The sequence below is a fragment of the Phyllobates terribilis genome, unplaced genomic scaffold (genome assembly GCF_046119375.1).
Source record: "Phyllobates terribilis strain yellow unplaced genomic scaffold, ASM4611937v1 Scaffold_7__3_contigs__length_470593459, whole genome shotgun sequence".
Taxonomy (NCBI): domain Eukaryota; kingdom Metazoa; phylum Chordata; class Amphibia; order Anura; family Dendrobatidae; genus Phyllobates; species Phyllobates terribilis.
Window position 1 is genome coordinate 323717412 of NW_027362767.1, and position 27279 is coordinate 323744690.

The 27279-nt window shown below is 43.9% G+C and overlaps 1 protein-coding gene across 1 annotated transcript in view; it reads right to left on the bottom strand.

The window, feature by feature from the left end:
- SLC25A43 (solute carrier family 25 member 43) overlaps positions 1-19256 on the bottom strand; it is a 29848-nt gene extending 10592 nt beyond the window's left edge. Inside the window, exons 1-3 of the mRNA XM_073641170.1 lie at positions 18866-19256; positions 12414-12655; positions 9246-9418 (exon numbers count right to left, since the gene is read on the bottom strand). Coding sequence (XP_073497271.1) covers positions 9246-9418; positions 12414-12655; positions 18866-19137 — 687 coding nt within the window. The 5' untranslated portion in view covers positions 19138-19256. The remainder of the gene's footprint in view (positions 1-9245; positions 9419-12413; positions 12656-18865) is intronic.
- Positions 19257-27279: the final 8023 nt, after the last annotated feature.

Here is a 27279-nt window from a genome sequence, read left to right on the forward strand (position 1 = left end):
ACCCCTACAAGCAAAAATTCAGATTTGAAAATGGCTGTAAGTCAAACATGTCCAAATAGGAGGCCTTAAAAAATAAAATAAATAATAACTTTACCAATAGCATTGAGTCCACACGATTACCCCTTTCTCCAGGGAAGGGGGGGGGGGGGGCATATACATTTATATGTTAAAATGACTTGCTGTTCATATGTCAACCCCTTCAGGTTTCCAAAAACACCAAATGGTTCAAAGTAGTGAGCGGACCATTCTTCAGGCACACTCATGTTTTCTGCTTGGTAGACGCTCCATTACAATACCAGTCAAGGCCAAAAATATGTCAGGGTATTTTTGAGTGTCTTGGTTTGAAAAACTGATGGCTTCTTCATTGTTTAACAGAGTTAAAGGAAAAAAAAAATACGGGGTAGAACCCAAGTATGGCTGCCAAATATTAGATCACACAGGGTTTGTTTGTAGTCTGTAACCATGGAAACATCTTTATAAGAGATCAAGACACAAAATAGTAGGATATCTATATTTTTTTCACTTAAGTCCATTTGTCTGCTTTGTTTAGACGCATCAGCGCAATACAAAAATTGCACACCTTGACAGTCTTTTCCAGCTTAGCCTGAAGCCCTTCCTTGGACAATACATTTTACAGGAATTATCTGTCTGATATAAATATTTTCCCGATTATTAATAAACGCTTATATGCACATCAGCCTATTGCTAATGGCAATTTTTTTTTTCTATCAACTGCATTATTAAAAATCAACGCAAAAAATGAAATTCTGCTAAGGTAGGAGCTATTTAAAAAGGAGTTTTCCCATCCTATAAAGTGATGGCATATTGCAAGGATATGCTATCACGTCATGATCTGACCCGCTGGTTACGTTTTCTCTAGGCAGAATCACTCCCGACCCTGGTTGTGCAGGGAGTTGCACCTGGCCCCATTTACTTGAATATGGCTGTGCTTCTACTCCCTGCAGCACATTAGAGGGGAGGTGAGAAAAACAAACAGAAATTTACACACAGGAATGCCATGCGCCAGCACTGTTCCCTGCATTCCTATGATTGGTGGTCTGGGAGGTTGGACACCTATTTATTATAATAGAAAATCTCTTTTAATGAGATATTTACTGTATATTGTCATTTATGACAAATATCTAATAATGTTACTTCACTAAACAAACACAAATTATGACAAAATAATTGAAAAGGGGTGCACAACATAACGGAGGGCTTGGCCACCTATTGAACAGAGTCATTAATCAGCCAGTTTAGCCCTGCAGGTTGATGAGAGTTTCATACAAAACAATCTGACGTACAATCGATTGACCGGTTTGTGGCTGATCCCATTTTTAAAGTTTTAAGCCGGCCATACACACTGGATGGCTGTTGGCCGAACAATGCTTTGGCTGGTCTTTCAGCCGGCAGCCATCTCTCCCATACACAGGAGTGCTCGCTCGGCCAAACAGTTGTGTTCCTAAGTAGTCAGACATCTCTGCTGGTGCTTTATCTCTGGGAGAACAAAAATCGAACATGCATGGTCGACATCTCCCCGTGCACATTAACGATACATCAGTGCACAAGATAAAAAAGCAGGAAAGCCTCAAGATTTGTCAGGCAATATGCATTTTCAATTGAGCATTTCTTGCCTTTTTTACCTTGTGATTTTACTGTGCCTTAAAAAAATAATAATTTTTTAATAAAACATTTGTTTTTATATTATCCAGAGTTTTTGTGCACTGTTCTATCCCGTAGCTTTACCCCTATAGGATTAAGGTGTTTTGTCAAAAGTTTTGATGTGGAAGTATTTTACTGCATGCACCGAAGGCTTATGTAAGGTGCAGTAACAAAACAAACACTGGAGGAGTGGTCCTTGAAGCGTTCGGGCAGCTTTAGAAAAAAATACATTTCTACAAATTATTGTTTAATCGTTGTAGGCCTGATTGTTACTGTGCAGCTTATGAACCCAATACACATTTGTTTTGTCTCTTTGCATTCCACCTCCATTGACTTTGCAATACATTGGCTGGGTTGTAAGGTTCATGCTGACACGGTCTGACCAAAGGTGAACATGACTATTTAGCTGCAAGGGAACCATCTAAAACGTCTACAGAGACAAGACTAATAATATCTTTGTAAAAGTCGAGCCTCAGTCAGATGGACAGGCCAGACCTGTATGTGATATATATGGAGGCATGCATACACATATATACTGCAGCACACACTTCATAGAAGCCTCCATCTTATAGCATGTAGGGATTTCTTTGGCTTTGAGAATCACAGCAATTCGAGGGATACTGGCCCATGTAGACAGGAGTGCTGCTTGCAGTTCCTGCAAGCTGTGTGTCTATTTTCAGTTAGAAGACTAGGCTCACATTGCAGTCAGCTGTACTTTTATGGCTTCCACCTGAATCCCTGAAAAATGGGTTTCAGAAATGCCCCTATGGATCCATTCTGTAAAATGAGACACACTGGGCACAAATGGACTCAGTTGGCTCTGCTTTTCGGCATGGTCAGTCTACCTACTTTCTGAGATTCAGACGGAGGCTTTGGAGGTCCTACATGGTAAAAGAGGGGGGAATGCTCTACTAGTAGTTTTCATGATTTCTTCAGAGTGAGATTTGAGAATTTTAGATTAAAAAAAAAAAAAAAAGAAAAAAAAAATTGACCTTGCGAATTCTCAAATTCTGGCAATAGGTAAGTATATTGGGTCCTAGGTTTAGGAAAATGGCTTACAAACCTTCATAACAGACTAATCACCCACCTCACCAGGTAAAGGATATGTGCCCCAATTACAGTATTACTGTGTAACGTCCAGCACACACATGCTTAATACTGAATATGAATGCTGGTCATTTGTGCAAGCAGAGATATATTTGGCATGGGTGGTGATTCATACATAGACTGTCATGGCCAAAGTCCAGAATGGTTTACATTCCCAGGAGGCTCGTGCAGACACTTGTGAAATTTTGGAGCTCCTGCTCAATGTTTGTAAACTGCTCGACTTATCACAAGGATACCTCACCAATGAGCCACATACAGTCCAATTATAACCGCCAAGATGGATATTCACCTTAAAAGTGCGTAAACAAAAGAAGCATTGAAAGGGCTGTTCAGGATTTTTCTTAAAAAAAAACAAAACAAAAAAAAAACAAACAAAAAAAAAAAACAAAACCTAAAACTAGATTAAACAAAGACAAAAACCTAAACAAAATTAAACCACAGGACAATTAACGAGCAGTGATGACAAGCGAACACCACGCATATGTGACTACACTGATTGATCGATTGATTGTATACAGCGGTCACGAGTGCAGGGTCAGCACGCCCTGGATGCATAATGTAGCGGTGTCCTCTCTGATCTCCATCGTGCGGCTCTTTAACGCATGGCTTGCTGGGAATTGCCATTTCCCCAACATCTGGAGAGCCACATGTCAGAGGCCACCACTCTAGAGGATTATGGTTCACGTATACGAATCACTCACAGGAGGATAAGGGGGCACAGCTCACTCCTCATTTCAGGCATGTAAACTTTACCTTGTGCAAATGGTCTTCACTATTCGCTTCCTCGCAGACCAAAAGCGTCATCCATCAAGACATCCGTACAAAGAAGTAGAACATAACGGATTTCCTTATATTGCAATATTTGCAGTACACTCCGGATACCCCTGCAGCGTCACCATTAGTAACACATGTATACACACCTATACATTATAAGGGTGCACTGGGTGGTCTCGCCAGAGTTTCCGTATACATAAATACAGCAATATCCTGCACTAGTGTTCAGCGAGATCTTAGCCCAGGGATTAAAATGAAAGTTTGCCATGAAATACATTTACTTAATATTTGTATCTTTAAATTCTTTTCCTTTGTGTCTAATCACTTTCTCTCAGCCACTATTTATTTCACTAGTAACCAGATCTAGATCTGACCACGGACACATGAATAAGACAGGTGCCAAAGCAAGATGAGGATCACCTCCATGGCACAAGAATAAGAAGCACTGACTGTAAGGTCCCTGTAACAGCTGTCAAGGGCACGCAGAATGACACGTAACTTTCCAACTAGCCCCATCTAGTGGTCAATTAGTGCTCTCTGCCCAGCCATGATGTCACTTTAGGGGCAGTCAGGGATTAGCGAATTAATATCCTGAGCTGAAGCCCTGAAGTCACAGCGACATCATGTGTCCTCTATCTGACATTTACTGCTCAAGCAAAAATCATAGGAATTAAGTAAGGCATAATCTATCGCATGTACTACTGACCAGATATTAGATATTCTGCCTATGTAATACAAGATCACTTCATACCAAGCTGACTATATTCAATCTTAACTCATGTAGCAATAAAGTTTAAAATTAAATTAATAGCAAAAAGCTACAGTGGAAAAAAAATGTTTTCTGGTCCCTAGAAAGGTATCATGGGTATAGAGAGGATAAGGACAGTTTACATGAATCTCCCTAATGGTCTTTGCACATGTTGCAGTTTTTTGTTTTTTTTTTGTTATGCACAGATTTGTCACAAAACCTCAAGGATTTCCGAAGTGCTAGAAAAGGCAATGAGATTCCTGATGTCTCATGCACACCTTCTTTACTTTTTCCTAGCAGATTTGAGTCTGCACCATGTCAATTCTTCAGCATTTTTCACCCATACTAATGGGTCTGAATGAACAATTATCCTTTAGGTCTTTCCTATAAGTGTAGGGATTAACAGGGTGAGGAGTGTAGGGAAAGCCGTTGCGGAGTGGGGGCGCCAACTGCGCAGGTTTTAGGGTGCCAACCTCCACTGGTAGGTAGGAACTAATTTGATAGCACCTTACTAGGGACGGACTGACCCTGCTCTCTATATCTCTACCACTCTTTTCCATTACAGTTGTGGTCCCTGCCTTTGTCTCTTTCCTCGCCTCTTACGTTCCCTCCAGTGTTACTTCTTTTTGGGTAGGATGTGTGCTTCATGACTGCTGACTTTACTTAACTTGTGGCGATTTTTTTTTTAACCATTGACCACTTGGGGAATTTGTAGCGTTGTTGAATTATACTTCGCCGCATGTGGCATGTAGCCGGAGCCATGTCCCGTGGTGTTTTTGTACGGACACTCCTCCTGGCTAGAGAGAGGGTGGGTACCGTATGATATGTCTGCTTGGTCCCACCCATATCGTCGTGTGGGCAGCACTACCCCACATGATGTGATCACTCCCATGTAGCATCATCTGGCCTGTGCGCGACTCATGACGCGTGCACCGGATGTGACGCCTGCGTGTCACGGCCGGCACTTGCATTCCACGTGCCAGATGTGAGGTGGCCGGAACCGGAAGTGACGCGTCCATGTGAATAGGGAGCGCGGGCAGATACAAATAAGATGACGAGTTCATCTGTAAGTTGCGCCGCCTCTGTGTTAGGCTTGGCGACGGACACCGAGGATCACATTAAGGGAAATGAAACCCTTGTCTCCCCTGACGAGTTACTGAGGTGATGAAACGCGTTGGGAGTGGTGTTCCACATGTGGTTGGTGGCTGAAGAGGTGTTGATGCCCCACTACAGTGAGCTGTCTTAAGCAAGAAGCGTGAACTGACACTGTGTATGGTGAGGTTGTTCCAGTATTATTTGTTAAGTGTGAACTCTCACATCAAATCACTGATTGTCTGACATGGTTCATGTATGCTGAGGCTTTTAGTGACAGCTCCACTATTATCTGCCATTATCTTGTTCGGGGTACAGGTGGGCTATATCTAGGTATTATGCCATACAATTCCTGTTTGGAACGAGTATATATTTGCATTGGGTAGTTATATACATTTCACTACCATTGGAAGGCACTTACTTGATTTTAGGTCCTAGTGACTTTTTGTTCATCTATTTTTACCTATATATATATATATATATATATATATATATATATATATATATATATATATATATATATATATATATATATATATATATATATATATATATATATATATATATATATATATATATATATATATATATTCAAGGTTATGTTTTAACCTCTCTTACCACTTTTTTTGCTCTGACGTACTTTTATCGAGTGGTTATCAATTATTATAAACCCCTTTGCTACTTTTGCTAAACTCCATGCAAAATTAAAGGGGGTGCCTACTTCTTGGACAACCGCTTCTTGAACTAAATGTATGACCCCGGTAAAATAAAATAAAGAAAAAACCTATACTCCCTCCTGGGCTGGCGCAATTCCAGTGGTGTCAGCACTTGCGGTCCGGGGTTCTCGTGCGGTTGCTGTGACACATGAGCCTGCCAGCCATTCGGCGGTGGCCTCACTGTGCCGCCTTTGCACAAATTGAGCATGAAGAGGAGTCCGGGCTGCAGCAGATCTCTGACTACCTCTTTGCGTTCAATTCGACAGAAAGCGGGGACAGTGACGCCAGCGCTGATTGGGCACGTGTCACAACAGACACGCAAGGGCCCCGAGGAGAGCGAGTGGTGACACCGCGGGAACAGCACCAGCACAGGAGGGGAGTATAAGCTTTTTTTTATCTGGGTCAAGCATGGGGTATGACAGGGAGTTGTCCAAGCAGTGGACAATTTCTTTAAAATTAAACTATTTCTTTGTTCATGACTTTTACTATATTGGGCGGTTGTGGGCCCCCTTTCTGCGCCAAGAGTTACATCTGTATAGCTTCCAAGGATGGGCGTCTGACAGGGCCTGGTCTTGCTCTTATTCACCTTGATGTCGTTTGACACATGGTAAGGTATTAATACTAGAGAGTCACCTATCCCAGATCCAGAGCCAAGGTTCGCTTCCTTCTTCCCTTAAGGCCGGCCCCCTCAGTGCTGGGTTACTGCGGTATCCCACCAGGCACCTTTAACGTCATAATTCAAGACCATATAATGCCGAGTAATGCTGCACGCCGATATCACATGCTGTCCTGGAGTCCAGCCAAGTGCCTGAATATCTCCTCAGCTGCACCCCAGTGCTATGCAGATCCCACTACCAGCTCTGCTGCTCCAGATCCCATCCTCACCTTCAACTCTGCTGTATCATGGCACCCGCCAATCTACTTGTCTCTGCTATCCAAAGGTGTTATCTATACGCTCACCTCTTCAGCAACAAAATATCCGATTGCTGTGTGCTATTCTCACTCCTGCAACATAATCAAAACCTACAAGGAGCATAAGGGTGCAATATCCAATTTTTTCAAGAAATATATTCTGTAAATACCAAAACATTTAAATATAAAAATTTGATAAACAGTTGAATTCTTTTTTTTTTTTTTAACCCTTACAGTGAAAAAATAGAAAGCATAGCCCCCATATACAACCATCCAGATGGCACCACTAATTGCAATCTAGTATATATTTGTGTCAAATTACAATATGTCAAGTAACTTGGCTATTGTACCCTTCTGGTCTTTGGAGGTTTGTATGAAGGGAGATCCATTATTATTGAGGGTTTTTAGGTGGATTATGAATACATCTACATATATAAGGGGGATTTACACTGCTCAAAAAAATAAAGGGAACACTTAAACAACAGAATATAACTCCAAGTAAATCAAACTGTCCACTTAGGAAGCAACACTGATTGACAATCAATTTCACATGCTGTTGTGCAAATGGAATAGACAATAGATGGAAATTATTGCCACTTATCAAGACACCCTCAATAAAGGAGTGGTTCTGCAGGTGGGGACCACAGACCACATCTCAGTACCAATGCTTTCTGGCTGATGTTTTGGTCACTTTTGAATGTTGGTTGTGCTTTCACACTCGTGGTAGCATGAGATGGACTCTACAACCCACAGAAGTTGCTCAGGTAGTGCAGCTCATCCAGGATGGCACATCAATGCGAGCTGTGGCAAGAAGGTTTGCAGTGTCTGTCAGCATAGTGTCCAGAGGTTGGAGGCGCTACCAGGAAACAGGCCAGTACACCAGGAGACGTGGAGGGGGCTGTAGGAGGGTAACAACCCAGTAGCAGGACCGCTACCTCCGCCTTTGTGCAAGGAGGAACAGGAGGAGCACTGCCAGAGCAAAATGACCTCCTGCAGGCCACAAGTGTGCATGTGTCTGCACAAACTGTTAGAAACCGACTCCATGAGGGTGGTATGAGGGCCCGTCGTCCACAGATGGGGGTTGTGCTCACAGTCCAACACCGTGCAGGACGCTTGGCATTTGCCACAGAACACCAGGATTGGCAAAGTCACCACTGGCGCCCTGTGCTCTTCACAGATGAAAGCAGGTTCACACTGAGCACATGTGACAGATGTGACAGAGTCTGGAGACGCCGTGGAGAGCTATCTGCTGCCTGCAACATCCTTCAGCATGACCGGTTTGACAGTGGGTCAGTAATGGTGTGGGGTGGCATTTCTTTGGAGGGCCGCACAGCCCTCCATGTGCTCGCCAGAGGTAGCCTGACTGCCATTAGGTACCGAGATGAGATCCTCAGACCCCTTGGGAGACCATATGCTGATGCGGTTGGCCCTGAGTTCCTCCTAATGCAGGACAATGCCAGACCTCATGTGGCTGGAGTGTGTCAGCAGTTCCTGAAAGATGAAGGCATTGAAGCTATGGAATGGCCCGGCCGTTCTCCAGACCTGAATCCGATTGAGCACATCTGGGACATCATGTCTTGCTCCATCCACCAACGTCACGTTGCACAACAGACTGTTCAGGAGTTGGCGGATGCTTTAGTCCAGGTCTGGGAGGAGATCCCACAGGAGACCATCCACAACCTCATCAGGAGCATGCCCAGGCATTGTAGGGAGGTCATACAGGCACGTGGAGGCCACACACACACACACACACACACAATACTGAGCCTCATTTTGACTTGTTTTAAGGACATTACATCAAAGTTGGATCAGCCTGTAGTGTGTTTTTCCACTTTAATTTTGCGGGTAACTCCAAATCCAGGCCTTCATCGGTTAATAAATTTGATTTCCATTGATTATTTTTGTGTGATTTTGTTGTCAGCACATTCAACTTTGTACAGAACAAAGTATTCAATGAGAATATTTCATTCATTCAGATCTAGGATGTGTTATTTGAGTGTTCCCTTTATTTTTTTGAGCAGTGTATATTGATTGCACCTCACCAGAGATGATCGTGCTCTTAACCCCCCCCCCCCCCCCAATACGGTAAGACCTTGTACCTATGCTTGGTTTGAACAGTCCTGCTGTTTTGACAGACTCCCTTTAATTACGGCGTTGAGCAGACTCCGGCCAACACTTGTGCAAGCTGTTTATCTGGACAGAAAATTTTTCATTCTCAAGCAGAAGAAATTTACCTGCATTTTTCTCTTTACAGTTTCAAACGGAAAAGACATCGTCTGTGCTACTCCGGCGGCGAGACATCCATTTACGAAATTCTGGACTGCAGATAAACGTACCCCGGGCTCTTGCCAAACCTTATCCAAACTCATATTCATGAAGAAAAGACCGGCTGAAAATGGAACAGCTCCTAAAACAGACAATCATTCAATATGCTTTTACTGCAGCAATTACAAGTCACATAAAAATACAATACAGTAAAATACTGAATTTATAGTAATGATATTCTCAATCTAGGAATTTCAGTAAACCTTGGGGCTTAGACATCACACCTGCTACACAGATACACTTTTGTGAGTTTCTCCTATAAGTTTTCCACTGTGTATTGGGAGCAGTGTGCCCCCCCTTTGACTATGCGTCTCGTTATCTACCAGTCGTTCCCAGACTGTTTTAATTAGAGAAAAGTATAGCAGGATCCTGTGTTTCCCCAGGCTTAGGCATAGAGGCAAGTCTGTAAAATGTAGAGTCCCATCTGAAATTATAATAGATTAACCTGCCTGTGACAAGATAAGTACAACAGTTTAGCTTTCTTCAAGTGTATCTTCAGTAGTATTAAAAGTTACTTGTAGAGCGCTGTTGCATAGTGTTTGGATATCAACCACAATGAATGTGGATCTACACATGTATTTGATACTGTAGGCAAGCTGGAGCTGGAGCTATACATGGAAAATGGAGCAAGTTTAATCAGTGATTGTCATCGCTTTTTTAATTGTATGTGAAGTAAATAAAAAAATTAAAAAAATACCATCTAACAATGTAAATATATATATATATAGATATAGCACTCAGAAGTCATCCAAATGTCGTCTGATTTTTCTCACAGACCCATATACTTGCATTGTTGAGTTTGATCTTTGATGTGACACCTGGATCAATATTAGACAAGGCTCCGTACAGACCACTTGATCCGAGGAGGAAAACACACACATACTACAAAACAATGGTCCCGATTCATAAAGACAAGTGATTTTATAGCCGGTTATCAGACACCAGAGTGTTGTGCACTTCCGTGCACCATGCCAGAAATGCTACTCCAGTCCCCTATTGGCATAAGGAACGTCACAGCTCATCATTAACTAGACAAGCTGTGGCGTCATGCCCCCATCCATTTTGACAAAGCTGGGAGAAACTGGCATGAAAATGCTGAAAGTCAGACAATTTTATTACTGTCCAAGGCAAAGTTTTGGGCAGATTGCACAATGACAAGCTATTATTTGCTTTGATAAATCAGGATCATTATATACAGTTAGGTCCATATATATTTGGACAGACATTTTTCTAATTTTGGTTCTAGACGTTACCACAATGTATTTTAAACAAAACAATTCAGATGCAGTTGAAGTTCAGACTTTCAGCTTTCATTTGAGGGTATCCACATTAAAATTGGATGAAGGGTTTAGGAGTTTCAGCTCCTTAACATATGCCACCCTGTTTTTAAAGGGACCAAAAGTAATTGGACAATTGACTCCAAGGCTATTTCCTGGACAGGTGTGGGCAATCCCTTCGTTATGTCATTCTCAATTAAGCAGATAAAAGGCCTGGAGTTGATTTGAGGTGTGGGGCTTGCATTTGGAAGGTTTTGGTGTGAAGTAAACATGCGGTCAAAGGAGCTCTCCATGCAGGTGAAACAAGCCATCCTTAAGCAGCAAAAACAGAAAAAAACCATCCGAGAAATTGCTACAATATTAGGAGTGGCAAAATCTACAGTTTGGTACATCCTGAGAAAGAAAGAAAGAAAGCACTGGTGAACTCATCAATGCAAAAAGACATGGGCGCCCACGGAAGACAACAGTGGTGGATGATCGCAGAATAATCTCCATGGTGAAGAGAAACCCCTTCACAACAGTCAACCACGTGAACAACACTCTCCAGGAGGTAGGCGCATCAATATCCAAATCTACCATAAAGAGAAGACTGCATGAAAGTAAATACAGAGAGTTCACTGCACGGTGCAAGCCACTCATAAGCATCAAGAAGAAAAAGGCTAGACTGGACTTTGCTAAAAAAAAACATCTAAAAAAGCCATCACAGTTCTGGAAGAACATTCTTTGGACAGATGAAACCAAGATCAACCCCTACCAGAATGATGGAAATAGAAAAGTTGGTACAGCTCATGATCCAAAGCATACCACATCATCTGTAAAACACGGCGGAGGCAGTGTGATGGCTTGGACATGCATGGCTGCCAGTGGCACTGGGTCACTAGTGTTTATTGATGATGTGACACAGGACAGAAGCAGCCGAATGAATTCTGATGTATTCAGAGCCATACTGTGTGCTCAGATCCAGCCAAATGCAGCCAAAGTGATTGGTCGTCGTTTCATACTACAGATGGACAATGACCCAAAACAAAGCCAAAGCAACCCAGGAGTTTATTAACGCAAAGAAGTGGAATATTCTTGAATGGCCAAGTCAGTCACCTGATCTCAACCCAATTGAGCATGCATTTCACTCGTTAAAGACTAAACTTCAGACAGAAAGGCCCACAAACAAACAGCAACTGAAAACCACAGCAGTGAAGGCCTGGCTGAGCATCAAAAAGGAGGAAACACAGAGTCTGGTGATGTCCATGAGTTCAAGACTTCAGGCAGTCATTGCCAACGAATGGTTTTCAACCAAGTACTAGAAATGAACATTTTATTTACAATTATTTAATCTGTCCAATTACTTTTGGTCCCTTTAAAAACAGGGTGGCACATGTTAAGGAGCTGAAACTCCTAAACCCTTCATCCAATTTTAATGTGGATACCCTCAAATGAAAGCTGAAAGTCTGAACTTCAACTGCATCTGAATTGTTTTGTTTAAAATTCATTGTGGTAATGTCTAGAACCAAAATTAGAAAAATGTTGTCTGTCCAAATATATATGGACCTAACTGTATTAGAACGTTATGCAATAGGTCTGGTTAGCCACAATGCACAATGTTTATGCCCATAAGCACTCGATATGCCATCTTACTAGTGCATGCACATGGCACTGCCAAGTGTTCTAGGACCAATGTCAGATTTCTACAAGTCTGATCCTGATAAATGCACAAATAACAAGTATGGATCTCAGCTGTGAAAGGGTATTTAAAAAAAAAAAATAAAAATAATGAAGAGTGGTCGTTCTGCTTTTACATCTTACCAAGAACCGAAAGGGAAACCCCTCGATATAGAGAGCGGAATCCTTCCTGATAATACACACAACATAGAGCATTAATCATGCCTCTATACACAGGTTCCATGCGGTTCTGAACAATAAGACGAGTCTTGATTACATCAGTCGGGTAGATTACGATAGCCGCCAACATTCCGGCCACGCTCCCAGCAAAAATAGCTTGCCATTGTGCGATCTGCCCCAAATCATCCATGAACAGTGCAATTAACCTAGAGGGGGAAAAAAAAATTTAAGTTAAGTAGAGACGCATGTTCACATGTATTGATCCTCATTGGTGTGGCAGCTGTGCCGCCTTAGGGTATGTGAACACGTTAAGTATTTGCAGCGGGCATTTCTGCACCAAACGTGTCTTCGTAGGAAAAGAGCTGCGTAAAATACAAGTTTTTTTCTTGTTCTATTGATCTGAATGGGTGAAAAATGCTGCTAAAATGATTAAAGAGTTGACGTGCTAAAGATTTGAAACTGCTTCCAATCTGTAAGGAAATAGTAAGCAGCATGCGCATGAAATTTCAGAAACCTCATTCACTTGGTATAGCAAAATACTGTGTTTTTCTTGGCAAAAGCTACGGAAAAAAAAAACAAGCAAAGTGTGAACAAGCCCATATAATTTATATTCTTGCAAGAAATCAATTTCCCCTGGAAGCAGCTTTAGGAAACTGATGCTTTACAAATAAGGGTATGTGCGCACGATCAGTATTTTGTGCAGAAATTTCTGCACCTCTTGGCAGCAAAAACGCTGCTGAAATTCAGCGCGTTTTTACCATGCATTTTTGTCAATGCATTACATAGGAAAAATACAGACAAAAACACACGAAGAATTGATGTTCTGCCAATTTAAAAGCACATGAAATACTGTCAGGAAAATTCCTGATCATGTGCACAGATTTTCCAAATTCTGATAGAAAATGCTGGCATAAGTATTAGCATACACTTTTTGGGGCCAATTCTGCGCGGAAAAATACGCATAAAAAAAAAGCACCGTGTGCACATAGCCTAAATCCCAGTTAGGCCTCATTCATCCAACTGAGTTTTATGCGACGTTCTATCCACTTTTGTGTATAAAACAAGTCCCTTTTATAGTCTATGAACTTTTTCACTCTTTTTTTTTTTAAATTATGGACAGCCGCATTTAAGTGTTACGATTTGGAGGAGGACGCATTTACTTGTACATCGTCCTCAATGTACCCTGACATGGATGCAACATGCTGATGGGATACAATGGCGGCCGGGGGCCGAGTGAAGTAGCCATCACCGACATCTTGGTGCTCTTATGAAGCCCAGTCAGTGAGCTTTAGAGGATAGAGGGGCAGCCATACGGCTTTAAAACGCTATTAACCTGCAGATTAACCCCATATCTGCAGGTTAATACCGATTTTTGACACGACAGGTTCCTTTTAAATACTTCAATAAGAAGATTGGAACGGCTGCACTCACCAGCTGGCTCTTACTACACACCCTGCACGTGCTACAATGTAGAAGAATTATTTTATTTGTTGAGTGCAGCAGTTTCAATCTTCTTATTCAAATATTTATGTGACGATGGGCTTTCTGCTGAGCACCTCCAAAAACTGCTGATTGATCGCTTCACTGACTGCTTTACTTTATTGTGCATGGTGCACTGGAAGCCAATTCACACAGTGCAGTCCATGCGCTGTGCCTTGCATTCAAGTGGATGGTGCTGCAGCTGGGACTAATCAGTTTCCTTGCTGCTAGCCCACCTACTCCGCTTAATAGATTCCCTACTCACACACCTCATACTAGCAGGGATAAAGGACAAAGCTGAGGGGGTGCATTAGGCTATGTTCACACATTGCATTTTGGCTGCATTTTCTTTTTCCACAGGCAAAACCTGCTCTCTTGGCAGTAAAGAAGAAGCATCCAAAAAGTAGGCTTTTCTGAGTTTTTGTCAGGGTACCTTTGTCTCTTGTGCATGCTGATAAAGTTTAATGCATTAAAAAAAAAAAAAAAACACGGAACATGATTTAACTTCCTCGGGTTTTTGCAGCAAAACCTGATACCTGCGTATGGGTGAAAGACGTTGCAAATACGCTGAATGGAGTGACATGCTGCATTTTGCAAGAACTCAGCGGTTTGCCAAATCAGGAGAAATGTATGTGCATGAAGTTTCTGAAATCTCAGACTTTGTGGTACTGTAAAACGCAGCTTAAAATTTGAATTAGAAAAACACAGTAAAAAAAAAAAAACTGCAAAGACACAACATGTGAACATATTCTTAGGGGCATGGGACTGTGACTAGATCCCAATGCTGCACCGTCCATTTGACTGTAAACATCCGTGAGTGACGATTTTAGGCTATGTTCACACAATGAGTTTTTGGTGAGTTTTTTCATGCGTAAAAATGCAAGTAACCCATCTTACTTAATGGGAGCAGAAAATCTGTAAATTAATGATTATAAACATACAGTATAGCAGCACCCCCTAGTTTTAGTAGCCTAATCTTACTGGCAGTTTCCTTTTAAGATGACAAATATATGCGCTTCACGGAGATAATAAGGGTTGTGTAAAGCCCACCCATATACTTTAGATTGCTGCTGGCCAAACGATGGTTTGGTGGCCAACCCTCTCTGACTCTCCCATACACAGGAGCACTCGGCTGGTAGAACGCTCCTGTGGTCTCTATGAGAGGGCCGCTAGTAGACATCTCCGGCGGTGGAACAAAAAAGGATCAGCAGTCGAAATCGGGTATGCCAAATCCTTCTGCCCCCCCCCCCCCCCCCCCATCAAAGTCTATCGGGGACAGTCAGAAGAAGACAAACCTCCGTTCTGTGCACAGTCCCTGAGCAGGATGGAGTGCACAGATCGCTCACTTCTTGCTGCAGACATTGTCAGCAGAGAGGAGAGCGTGATGTGTGCACTTGCTTCTGTGCCGAAGTGATAGCAGCGAGGAGAGGAGTGATGTGTGCCCTCTACTGCACAGGGACAGTACAATCATAACAGAGGTTTATCATCAGAAAGCTTTGGTTCTGGGCAGGCCAGCACTGTCAAATCAACACAGAAGAAATGGTGGTAATGTAGATACATGGTGTGACTTGAAATATTCCGCCCAAGGGTGCACAGACCTCCCTCATTTGCATATTATAATAAAGTTCTTTTTTTTTTTTGGAGCCACAAAAGAAATGGTTGCTCCATCTCCTACACGGCTGTGTGGTTAGCTGGGAACCTGCCAGCTGACTCATGGTGCCTGAACCACGGGCAGCGTGGCCCAGAGCTCGGCTTAGCTATTGCAGAGGTGTATTTCTCACTCTGAATGGATGTGGCGTTTCACAGAAAACTTACCTTTAGGCCACGTTCAGTATTTTACTTCCATATTTGTAAGACAAAACCAGGAGTGGAACAATCAGAGGAAAAGTATAAATATAAATAAACATGTCACCACTTTGGCATTTATCACCCCCTCCCAGTTTTAGCTTACAAATACTGATGTAAAATACTGAACGTGTGAATGTGGCCTAAAACTGAAGCAACTTGAATGGCTAATCCAAGGGACCGGTCTCTGCTGGCTTCTCCTTTTGACCAACAGGTTTCTTCAACAGCCACACCCAGAGGGGGAGACCTGTCAGTCTTGTATTGGTATCCTCGTGGCATTATCACAGGCTGCCATTTTAAAGTATGTTTTCTCTGAAATACTTGGCTGCAATAACTAAGCCGGTGTCTGATTCAGTCTGCTGGGGTGTGCGGGGCATGAATCAGCAGACAGTCAGAAAAGAGGAAGGAATATGAGGTTATACCATTTTTACAGTAATCTTTTACTGTATGACAAATCAGTAAAAAACGGTGTTGTATGCAGATGCACTAGATTCACTCATCACTCGGCTGTTGTGTTCTTGGATCAGATGCAGATTCAATGTATTTCCTCACACTGTAAATCACTCACAATACATGCGAAGTAAACAAAATGCCAGTACAAGACCAAGAAGACAGCCTGCAGGCGGCAGCGGCACACTGTGGGTGATGTCTCATGTGATACAGCCGGGATCAGGATTGGAGGACAGGGAGGTGTTGTGAGCTCTGGTCCTCCCTTCCTGGCACTGAGGGGTGCCCTATAGTAACCCAGGAGCATGGAGGAAATAAACAGAACTGACAGTGATGAACACATGCTCAGCTAGAGCGTAATCGTTTTATCAAAATATTCACAACACTAATATTATGCCAAGTCCTCTACAGATCACTGACAGCAACAGTAAGTAGAGACCCCCACAACCTACAGAAGGCTAATATAGTGATATGGCTGAAAACTATTCTAGATGTGTAACACTCCCTGAGCCCAAATCTTAGGGGCAGTCGGGGGGTCCATGAGGCTACAGAAGATGACAGTGATATAAATACTGTATGGTATAAAATATAAAGAAGTCAGCACTCCAAATGAAGGGTACTTCATTGACCCATCTCTAATGGGTTAATAAAGTACCCCCACTTTTGTACACTTTACTTGGAATGCTGCCTGCCCTCTCTACACACTGGACCTCAGGCCGGTGCACAAGGCCTGCACACAATACTCCATGCTGCAGCACACAGGATTATTTCTAATCTACAGGTGTATCTCACTAAATTAGAATATCATCAAAAAGTTAATTTATTTAAGTTCTTCAATACAAAAAGTGAAACTCATATTATATAGAGTCATTACAAACAGAGTGATCTATTTCAAGTGTTTATTTCTGTTAATGTTGATGATTATGGCTTACAGCCAATGAAAACACAAAAGTCATTATCTCAGCAAACTAAAATAATTAACAAAAAACACTTGCAAAGGCTTCCTAAGCATTTAAAAAGGTCCCTTAGTCTGTTTCAGTAGGCTCCACAATCTTGGGGAAGACGGCTGACTTGACAGATGTCCAGAAGGCAGTCATTGACACACTCCATAAGGCACCCAGAGTTCCAATTTTCATTTGGAAATCAAGGTCCCAGAGTCTGGAGAGGCCACAATCCAAGCTGCTTGAGGTCTAGTGTGAAGTTTCCACAATCAGTGATGGTTTGGGGAGCCATGTCATCTGCTGGTGTAGGTCCACTGTGTTTCATCAAGACCAAAGTCAGCGCAGCCATCTACCAGGACATTTTAGAGCACTTCATACTTCCCTCTGCCGACAAGCTTTTTAGAGATGGAAACTTCATTTTCCAGCAGGACTTGGCACCTGTCCACACTGCCAAAAGTACCAATACCTGGTTTACAAACAACAGTATCACTGTGCTTGATTGGCCAGCAAACTCGCCTGACCTTAACCCCATAGAGAATCTATTATAGAGAATCTATGGGGTATTGTTAAGAGGAAGATGAGAGACACCAGACCCAACAATGCAGACGAGCTGAAGGCTGCTATCAAACCAACCTGGGCTTCCATAACATCTCAGCAGTGCCACAGGCTGATCGCCTCCATGCCACGCCGCATTGATGCAAAAGGAGCCCGGCCAAGTATTGAGGGCATTTACTGAACATACATTTCAGTAGGCCAACATTTCAGATTTTAAAAACATTTTTTCAAGCTGTTGTTATAAAGTATTCTAATTTACTGAGATAATGACTTTTGTGTTTTCATTGGCTGTAAGCCATAATCATCAACATTACCAGAAATAAACACTTGAAATAGATCACTCTGTTTGTAATAACTATATAATATGGGTTTCACTTTTTGGATTGAAGAACTGAAATAAATTAACTTTTTGATGATATTCTAATTTAGTGAGATGCACCTGTATGATAAAGAGAAGACTGAGCTCTTAGACTGGGGCCCAGAAAGTTCCACCTCTGGGCAGAGCAGTTAATGTGCACATGTACTGCGTCATATAGGCCATGTTCACACGTTGCATTTTTGCAGCGGTTTTTTTTTGCAAATTTTCAGCTGCGTTTTACAGTACCAGCAAAGTCTACGAGATTTCAGAAATCTCAGGCGCACACACACACAAAGTTTTGTCAAAAAGCCGCGTTTTTGTAAAATGCAGCATGTCATTTTCAGTTTTTTTCACCCATTGACAGTAACGGGTAGTGCAAAAATGCAGCAAAAGATGCAGGTATCAGGTTTCTTTGTGTGTTTGGTGTCAAAACCTGATGAAGTTGAATCAGGTTTTTTTTTTTATGTATTAAATGTCATCAGCAGGCAAAAGAGACAAGTGTAGCTGACAAAAACGCAGTTTAAAAAAAACAACACAGCAAAAACTTTGCTTTTTTTTTTACATTGCTTCTTTACTGCCAAGCTAGCAGGTTTTGCCTGCAGAAAAAAAAAACGCAGCAAAAAAAGCACTGTGTGAACATAGCTATACTCTAGTCACAGAGATGGATACAGCTGTGCATACATAGACAGATGCACAGAGGGGTGTGGGAGAACACGCAGCCCCCCACGTGAGGAGCAGGTCTCCTGCAGCGTCAGCACTGTGCCCCCTTATACACAGTGCCCTACACTTACCTCTGGTAGGCCGCCAGCTGCACGGCGCTGTAGGGGAACAGGCGCACACAGGCGGTCAGGTTACCCTTCCAGAACGCCTTCATGCCCTCCGCCCCGTACAGCACCGGGAAGGCGCGCAGGAAGCCCTGCCTGGAGTGGAAGGTCCCCACTTGCGTGAGTATCTTCACCACGTCCAGAGGAGCAGTGGCAGAGCGGCTCAGCACGCCCGCCAGCCCCCCACACAGCGTGCTCTGCCAGGAGGTGAGTCTGGAGTCCCGCTTTAAGGTCGCCATATGCCTTGTACGTAGTCAGCCGCTGTCAGCAGCTCTCACCAGCAGGCGGCACACGCTGCACTCCACACAGCATCAGCTGTCAGCGCTGCCTCACAGGCAGGTGTCTGATTGGATGCCACTGCCAGCACTTCCGAGTTCTCTTCGTTATCATTGGAGAACAAAATAATAAACCCCGCCCTTTCTAGTTCCCGAACCAATCACACAGGTCTCTAGATGTATCAATGACAGGTAAATGTGCGCTGAGGCTGTTAACGTTCGGTGACGTTCTGCTGTGCGTCTGTGCGAGTCGGCCGCTGCTATGGGAACCACGGGATGGATGGCGCCACTGCAGCGCTGCTCAGGACACAGGTCGCTGTATGCGCTGGTGCTTAGTGCTTGTGAGGGAGCTCGCCACCACCCACAAGGCTCCGCGACAAGGCAAAACAGTTGGATTTTTGCGACGTGTTCCGTTACCTTGCAGTTCGCATTGCGACTCCACTCACATTACTCTGCGATGTAGCTGCGGCATTAGGACCTTTGTTAGCACGACCTGTGTTGCAGGGTCACACAATACCTGTGGTTTACATTTCACGATCGCATGTAATGATTCTCTATGGCGGCACATTGCGACCTCCTGCGAATGAGACCGACACAATTGTTTCCTAATGTGTTGGCATTTCTGTCACTGGCTGCCTGTTATTAGGCTGCGTGCCCACTATGCGTTTTTCAAGCGTTTTATGCCGCGGAATTTCCGCAGCGAAAAACCCTTAAAAAACGCTTGGTAATACGTGCCCCATGGTCCCCAATGATAATCCGGAAATTTCCGCTGCGGATTATCATTGTGGGAAAAATCCACAGCATGACCATTAATTTTGCGGACACGCAGCGTAATCGCCGCCATTGACTTGCATTGGACAGCGTGACATCCGCATCTCTGTATCTGTACATGCGGATATCACACGGTTCAATGTGCGGATGGTACCCGGGTTTGGAGAAGAGGAGACTCTCCTCCAGACCCAGGTACCATAGAACCTGTAAAAAAAAGAATTTAAAATAAAGATTATACTTAGCTTCCGATGTCCTCCCGGTGTTTTCTCCCCTCCGTCTGGTCTGCTCTATGGGTCGTGGTGTTGTGAAGGACCTGCCATGACGTCACTGCAGGTCCTTCACACCACCGCGAGCCGCCCAAGACACCGGACACAGCGGAGAAAACATCGGAAGGTAAGTATAAGCTTTATTTTTTACCATTCTTATTCTTTTTTTTTTAACTCACTTGGTCACACTACTATAAATCCATGCCGGTTGCATGGATTTATATAGTGTGAACAAGTTGTCAAGCACTTTTCCAAGTGATGCTAAAATTGCTTGGAAAAGCGCTTGATAACCCGCATGCAGAAATGCATGCAAAAACGCTTGACACACGCTTCTACCTGGCGGGAAAAACGCATGTAAAAACCGCATTCGTTTTTCCTGCCAGGGAGAAGCGGAAAAAATATGCAGCATTTCTGCATCGTGGGCACATAGCCTTAGGCCTAGTGCCCACGATGCAGAAATGCTAAATGCTGCAGATTTTTTCCGCATCTCCCTGGCAGGAAAAATGCATGCGGATTGTACATGCAGATTGTACATGCGTTTTTCCTGCCAGGGACAAGCAGATGTGAAGCGTTCTTCACATGCGATTTCGCATGCGGGTTGTCAAGCGCTTTCCAAACAATTTTAGCATCACTTGGAAAGTGCTTGACATCTTGGTCACACTATATAAATCCATGCAAACGGCATGGATTTATATAGTGTGACCAAGTAATAGTTAAAAAAAATAATAAAAATGGTAAAAAAAAACACATTATACTCAACCTTCTGATGGCCCCCGGTCTCCTCCTGTGCGTCCAGTCTCTTGTACGCATGCAGTAGTGTAAAAGGACCTTCCATGATGTCATTTAGTCATGTAACAGGTCACGCAACCGCCGACGTCAGTGGTTGCTTGACCTGTCACATGACTAAATGACGTCATGGAAGGTCCTTTTACACCATCGCAAAGCTGGGGAGCCAGGACGCATCACTAAGGAGACCAGGGGCGGACACAGACTGTAGTGGGCCCCTGTGCAAGAAATTTTGGGGGGCCCCCCCTGCCCTTCATAAGGCAACAAAGTTATGTAAACATAACTCCCCATGTGCATCTCTCACCCCCCCATGTGCAGCTCTCATCCCACCCATGTGCAGCTCTCACCCCCCGTGCATCTCTCATCCCCCCCATGTGCATCTCTCATCCCCCCCATGTGCATCTCTCATCCCCCCATGTGCATCTCTCATCCCCCCCATGTGCATCTCTCACCCCCCCATGTGCATCTCTCACCCCCCCATGTGCATCTCTCACCCCCCCCATGTGCATCTCTCATCCCCCCCGTGCATCTCTGATTCCCCCCACTCCTAGTTAATTAATTGTATTTAAAAAAAATAAAACTTGTTATACTTACCCCCATGCAATCCCTGCAGAATCCTGGCGCTCGTCCACGTCGCTGCCACCAGGTTCTCCTGACGTTCGGCCATGTGACGGCGCCACATACATAGCCATCAGCTTTTGTTTTGGCCAAAAGATTTTTAAAGCCGCCACCACGATAAGGTAGACTCTTCTGGGCGGGCCCTACTCTAACCTATTAAAATTTTCTTAAAATATCCAATACTCTTTTTAGATATATTTTTATTTAGTTTTCTTTAAGGGAATGTGTCATATACATTTTTTTTTTAAATGACCAATAATACCACATACAGGGAACACCGCCACACCATGACCAGACCACATATTACCACAACATAGTGACCGAATAATACCACACAGAAGGGAGAAAAACTGCCACACCATGACCAGACCACATATTACCACTACATTACTAATATTACCACCAGTGTCATTATACACGGGAGCTCTATACATGGTATGTATAACGTAAGTGTCCAGGTAATCTAGTGATCACCAGTGAAATTATACACAGGAGCTCTGTATATAGTGTCAGTGTACAGGTAATACAGTGACATTATACACAGGAGCTCTGTATATAGTGTACAGGTAATACAGTGATCATCAGTGACATTATACACAGGAGCTCTGTATATAGTGTCAGTGTACAGGTAATACAGGGATCACCAGTGACATTATACACAGGAGCTCTGTATATAGTGTCAGTGTACAGGTAATACAGTGATCACCAGTGAAATTATACACAGGAGCTCTGTATATAGTGTCAGTGTACAGGTAATACAGTGATCACCAGTGACATTATACACAGGAGCTCTGTATATAGTGTCAGTGTACAGGTAATACAGTGATCACCAGTGACATTATACACAGTGTACATGTAATAGACTGACTCACCGGTGACGTCTCTAGGTGAAGTCCTTCATCTTCGCTTTTCTCCTTCATCCAGCACAGACCGCCATCACGTCTTCCAGCCAGGACTCGTCTCTGCATAAAATAACACAGTTATCTAGAGCACATTCCCCAACTTCTACATTACGCAGCTGAATACAGACGTGCATCCACCATCAATATATGGTTAGTTATTAGGCAACCTACCATTCCAAATATAAATTGTAATCCACCACTGTGCCCCCATTAACTGTAAATAGGCACTTAATATATAATTTAATTAGAACCTCTACTCTTTCCGCCAATTTGTTACCAGTCACACTCCTGCATCCGCAACGCCCCCTACTCTATACTTCCTGCTCCCCGCATTTAATATTTACATGCACCCCCTGCCCCAATTCATTATATCATGTCCGTGCTCTCCCCACCCCATCATCATTTATCATTTACTCTCCCCCACCCCACATTCGTTATGTGCAGCTCATTATCCCCCTACTCCCAATTCCCCCATGTGCAGCTCTCATCCCCCTCCATGTGCCCCTCTCTCACCCCCTCCCCCCCACATGTGCCCCTCTCTCACCCCCTCCCCCCCACATGTGCCCCTCTCTCATCCCCCTCCCCCACATGTGCCCCTCTCTCATCCCCCTCCCCCACATGTGCCCCTCTCTCATCCCCCTCCCCCACATGTGCCCCTCTCTCATCCCCCTCCCCCACATGTGCCCCTCTCTCATCCCCCTCCCCCACATGTGCCCCTCTCTCATCCCCCTCCCCCACATGTGCATCTCCCATCTCCCCCCCCACACATGTGCATCTCCCATCTCCCCCCCCACACATGTGCATCTCCCATCTCCCCCCCCACACATGTGCATCTCCCATCTCCCCCCCACACATGTGCATCTCCCATCTCCCCCCCCCACACACGTGCATCTCCCATCTCCCCCCCCCCCACACACATGTGCATCTCCCATCCCCCCCCCACACACACACATGTGCATCTCCCATCTCCCCCCCCACACACACACATGTGCATCTCCCATCTCCCCCCCCCCACACACACATGTGCATCTCCCATCTCCCCCCCACACACACACATGTGCATCTCCCCCCCACACACACACATGTGCATCTCCCATCTCCCCCCCACACACACACATGTGCATCTCCCATCTCCCCCCCACACACACACATGTGCATCTCCCATCTCCCCCCCACACACACACATGTGCATCTCCCATCTCCCCCCCCACACACACACATGTGCATCTCCCATCTCCCCCCCCACACACACACATGTGCATCTCCCATCTCCCCCCCCCCACACACACATACATACACACACACACACACACATGTGCATCTCCCATCTCCCCCCCCCACACACATGTGCATCTCCCATCTCCCCCCCACACACACACATGTGCATCTCCCATCTCCCCCCCACACACACACATGTGCATCTCCCATCTCCCCCCCACACACACACATACACACACACACACACACACACACACACACACACACACACACACATGTGCTTCTCCCATCTCTCCACTCCTAGTTAATTGTATTTTAAAAAAAATAAAACTTGTTATACTTACCCCCATGCGATCCCTGCAGAATCCTGGCGCTCGTCCAAATCGCTGACAGCAGGTTCTCCTGACTTCCGGCCATGTGACGGCGCCGTCACATGACCGGAAGTCAGGGGAATCATGAAGGCGCTGCTGCAACAGCGCAGCTCAGCGCTGAAATGTCCCGGACCCGGCGCATAGCATGGGGCCGGGGGCCCCATGAGGAGAGAGACGCACAAGAGGGGGGCCCCTACCGGCCGGGCCCCATACTGGAGTCAGGGCAGTCATGCCCTGATGGCGGCCCTGCTGGAGGCTGGAGGGGCCCCCTCTCCCTCGGGGCCCCCGTTCAATGAACCGGCTGCACGGGCGGTAGTTCCGCCCCTGAAGGAGACCAAGGGACATCGGAAGGTGAGTATAATGTATATTTTTTATTTTAAATTCTTTTTTTTTACAGGTACTATGGTACCCGGGTCTGGAGGAGAGTCTCTACTTCTCCAGACCCGGGTACCATCCGCACATTGAATCGCTTAATATCCACATGTGCACATGTAGTCATGCGGGTATTAAGCGATTCAATGCAAGTCAATGGCGGCAATTATATCAAAGTGGGAAGAGGAGGAAAGAAGGTGTGAATATATAATTATTTAAAATACATATGCTTTATTAAATTATTAAAATAAATAATATGTGAGTACCAATTACTCATGCATCCACAGATGCATATAGGGTAACCATCATATTGTTTTTATAGATGGTACCCACTGATAGACCCGGTTAAATAGTGTGTTGGAGTTCAAATTGGGAATGCTAAAACCCAGTCCCTAGATTAGTTGGTTTATAGCTATATATTATACATGGAATTCCCATTGGATAGATGATAGAATTTATCCCCGTTAATAATCATATAATCTGTGGATCACATAGAACAACAGACCTTTTCATTCCAGTCCGATAAATAGCGAAATGATTGCCACAATATAGCCCACAGGTGAAGAACCCAATTGTATTAGGCTTAAACCACTCTCAAACCTCACCTAAGTAAATTAATGGTGTAATTATAATTGCAGATAGGGGTGCTTGATAATTTATAATGGGTTTGTTACGAGACACGGGCCAATGCAGCAGCGGGTTGTACAGTGTAGAAACGCTGCTGCATATACCATGTGTCAGCCTGCCACGCCGACACAGCTGATCGCCGCCGGTGAAAGATGATCACCTAGCTGCTGTACATTGAGCGGTCAGTGATATGATATCTTGGTGAGGAGTGGTCCGTATTGTAGCGGACAATTCCTTACACTTCTGATCCCACTGCCTTCACATGCGGTCGACGTGCCCGACTCGCGCAGCTGATCGCTATGGCTTAAAGCACTCCGGCGGCTCTGCTAGATAGAAGCACCGTGGCTGCATACACTATCTTAGGGCTATTCCATTATTCCCTCCTAACACTACCATTATAACACGGGATAGAGTCCCTGAAGTGCGTTTCGCCGGTATATCAGCTTTTTCTAAGGGCAAAGTCGGCCTCAAGCTCCGGATGTTTATACTCTCCATCAAGATTGACAAGAAAGGTCGAACAATCAAATTTTACTCAGCACAAAAAGTTTCATTTTATAATGGAAACAAATATAATTGAATGAACAATTTTCCTATATACATACATCGTAGTAATCAATTGCGTGAAAGCAAATAGATAGATATTTATTATCTCATACGAATATATTATTGAACAAACAAATTGTCAATCAATTTCCATACACATCTCTCACATCATTGATCATGGCTACAATATGACAATCTAATCTGGACCTAAGGATTTTTCCATGTATATACAGTTATATGAAAAAGTTTGGGCACCCCTATTAATCTTAAGCTTAATGTTTTATAAAAATTGGTGTTTTTGCAACAGCTATTTCAGTTTGAAATGAGGTTTATTGTACTAACAGAAAATGTGCAATCTGCATTCAAACAAAATTTGACAGGTGCATAAGTATGGGCACCTCACCAGAAAAGTGACATTAATATTTAGTAGATCCTCCTTTTGCAAAAATAACAGCCTCTACTCGCTTCCTGTAGCTTTTAATGAGTTCCTGGATCCTGGATGAAGGTATTTTTGACCATTCCTCTTTACAAAACAATTCCTGTTCAGTTAAGTTTGATGGTCGCCGAGCATGGACAGCCCTCTTCAAATGATCCCACAGATGTTCAATGATATTCAGGTCTGGGGACTGGGATGGCCATTCCAGAACATTGTAATTGTTCCTCTGCATGAATGCCTGAGTAGATTTGGAGCGGTGTTTTGGATCATTGTCTTGCTGAAAGATCCATCCCCTGCGTAACTTCAACTTTATCACTGATTCTTGAACATTATTGTCAAGAATCTGCTGATACCGAGTGGAATCCATGCGTCCCTCAACTTTAACAAGATTCCCAGTGCCGGCATTGGCCACACAGCCCCAAAGCATGATGGAACCTCCACCAAATTTTACTGTGGGTAGCAAGTGTTTTTCTTGGAATGCTGTGTTTTTTTGCTGCCATGCATAACGCCTTTTTGTATGACCAAACAACTCAATCTTGGTTTCATCAGTCCACAGGACCTTCTTCCAAAAATAAATTGGCTTCTCCAAATGTGCTTTTGCATACCTCAGCCGACTCTGTTTGTGGCGTGCTTGCAGAAACGGCTTCTTTCGTATCACTCTCCCATACAGCTTCTCCTTGTGCAAAGTGCGTTGTATAGTTGACCGATGCACAGTGACACCATCTACAGCAAGTTGATGCTGCAGCTCTCTGGAGGTGGTCTGAGGATTGTCCTTGACTGATCTCACCATTCTTCTTCTCTGCCTTTCTGATGTTTTTCTTGGCCTGCCACTTCTGGCCTTAACAAGAACTGTCCCTGTGTTCTTCCATTTCCTTACTATGTTCCTCACAGTGGAAACTGACAGGTTAAATTGCTGAGACAGCTTTTTGTATCCTTCCCCTGAGCAACTATGTTGAATAATCTTTGTTTTCAGATCATTTGACAGTTGTTTTGAGGAGCCCATGATACCACTCTTCAGAGGGAATTCAAACAGGAGAACAACTTGCAAGTGGCCACTTTAAGTAGCTTTTCTCATGATTGCATACACCTGGCTATGAAGTTCAAAGCTCAATGAGGTTACAAAACCAAAAAAAGTGCTTTAGTAAGTCAGTAAAAAGTAGGTAGGAGTATTTAAAACAAGAAAATGATAAGGGTGC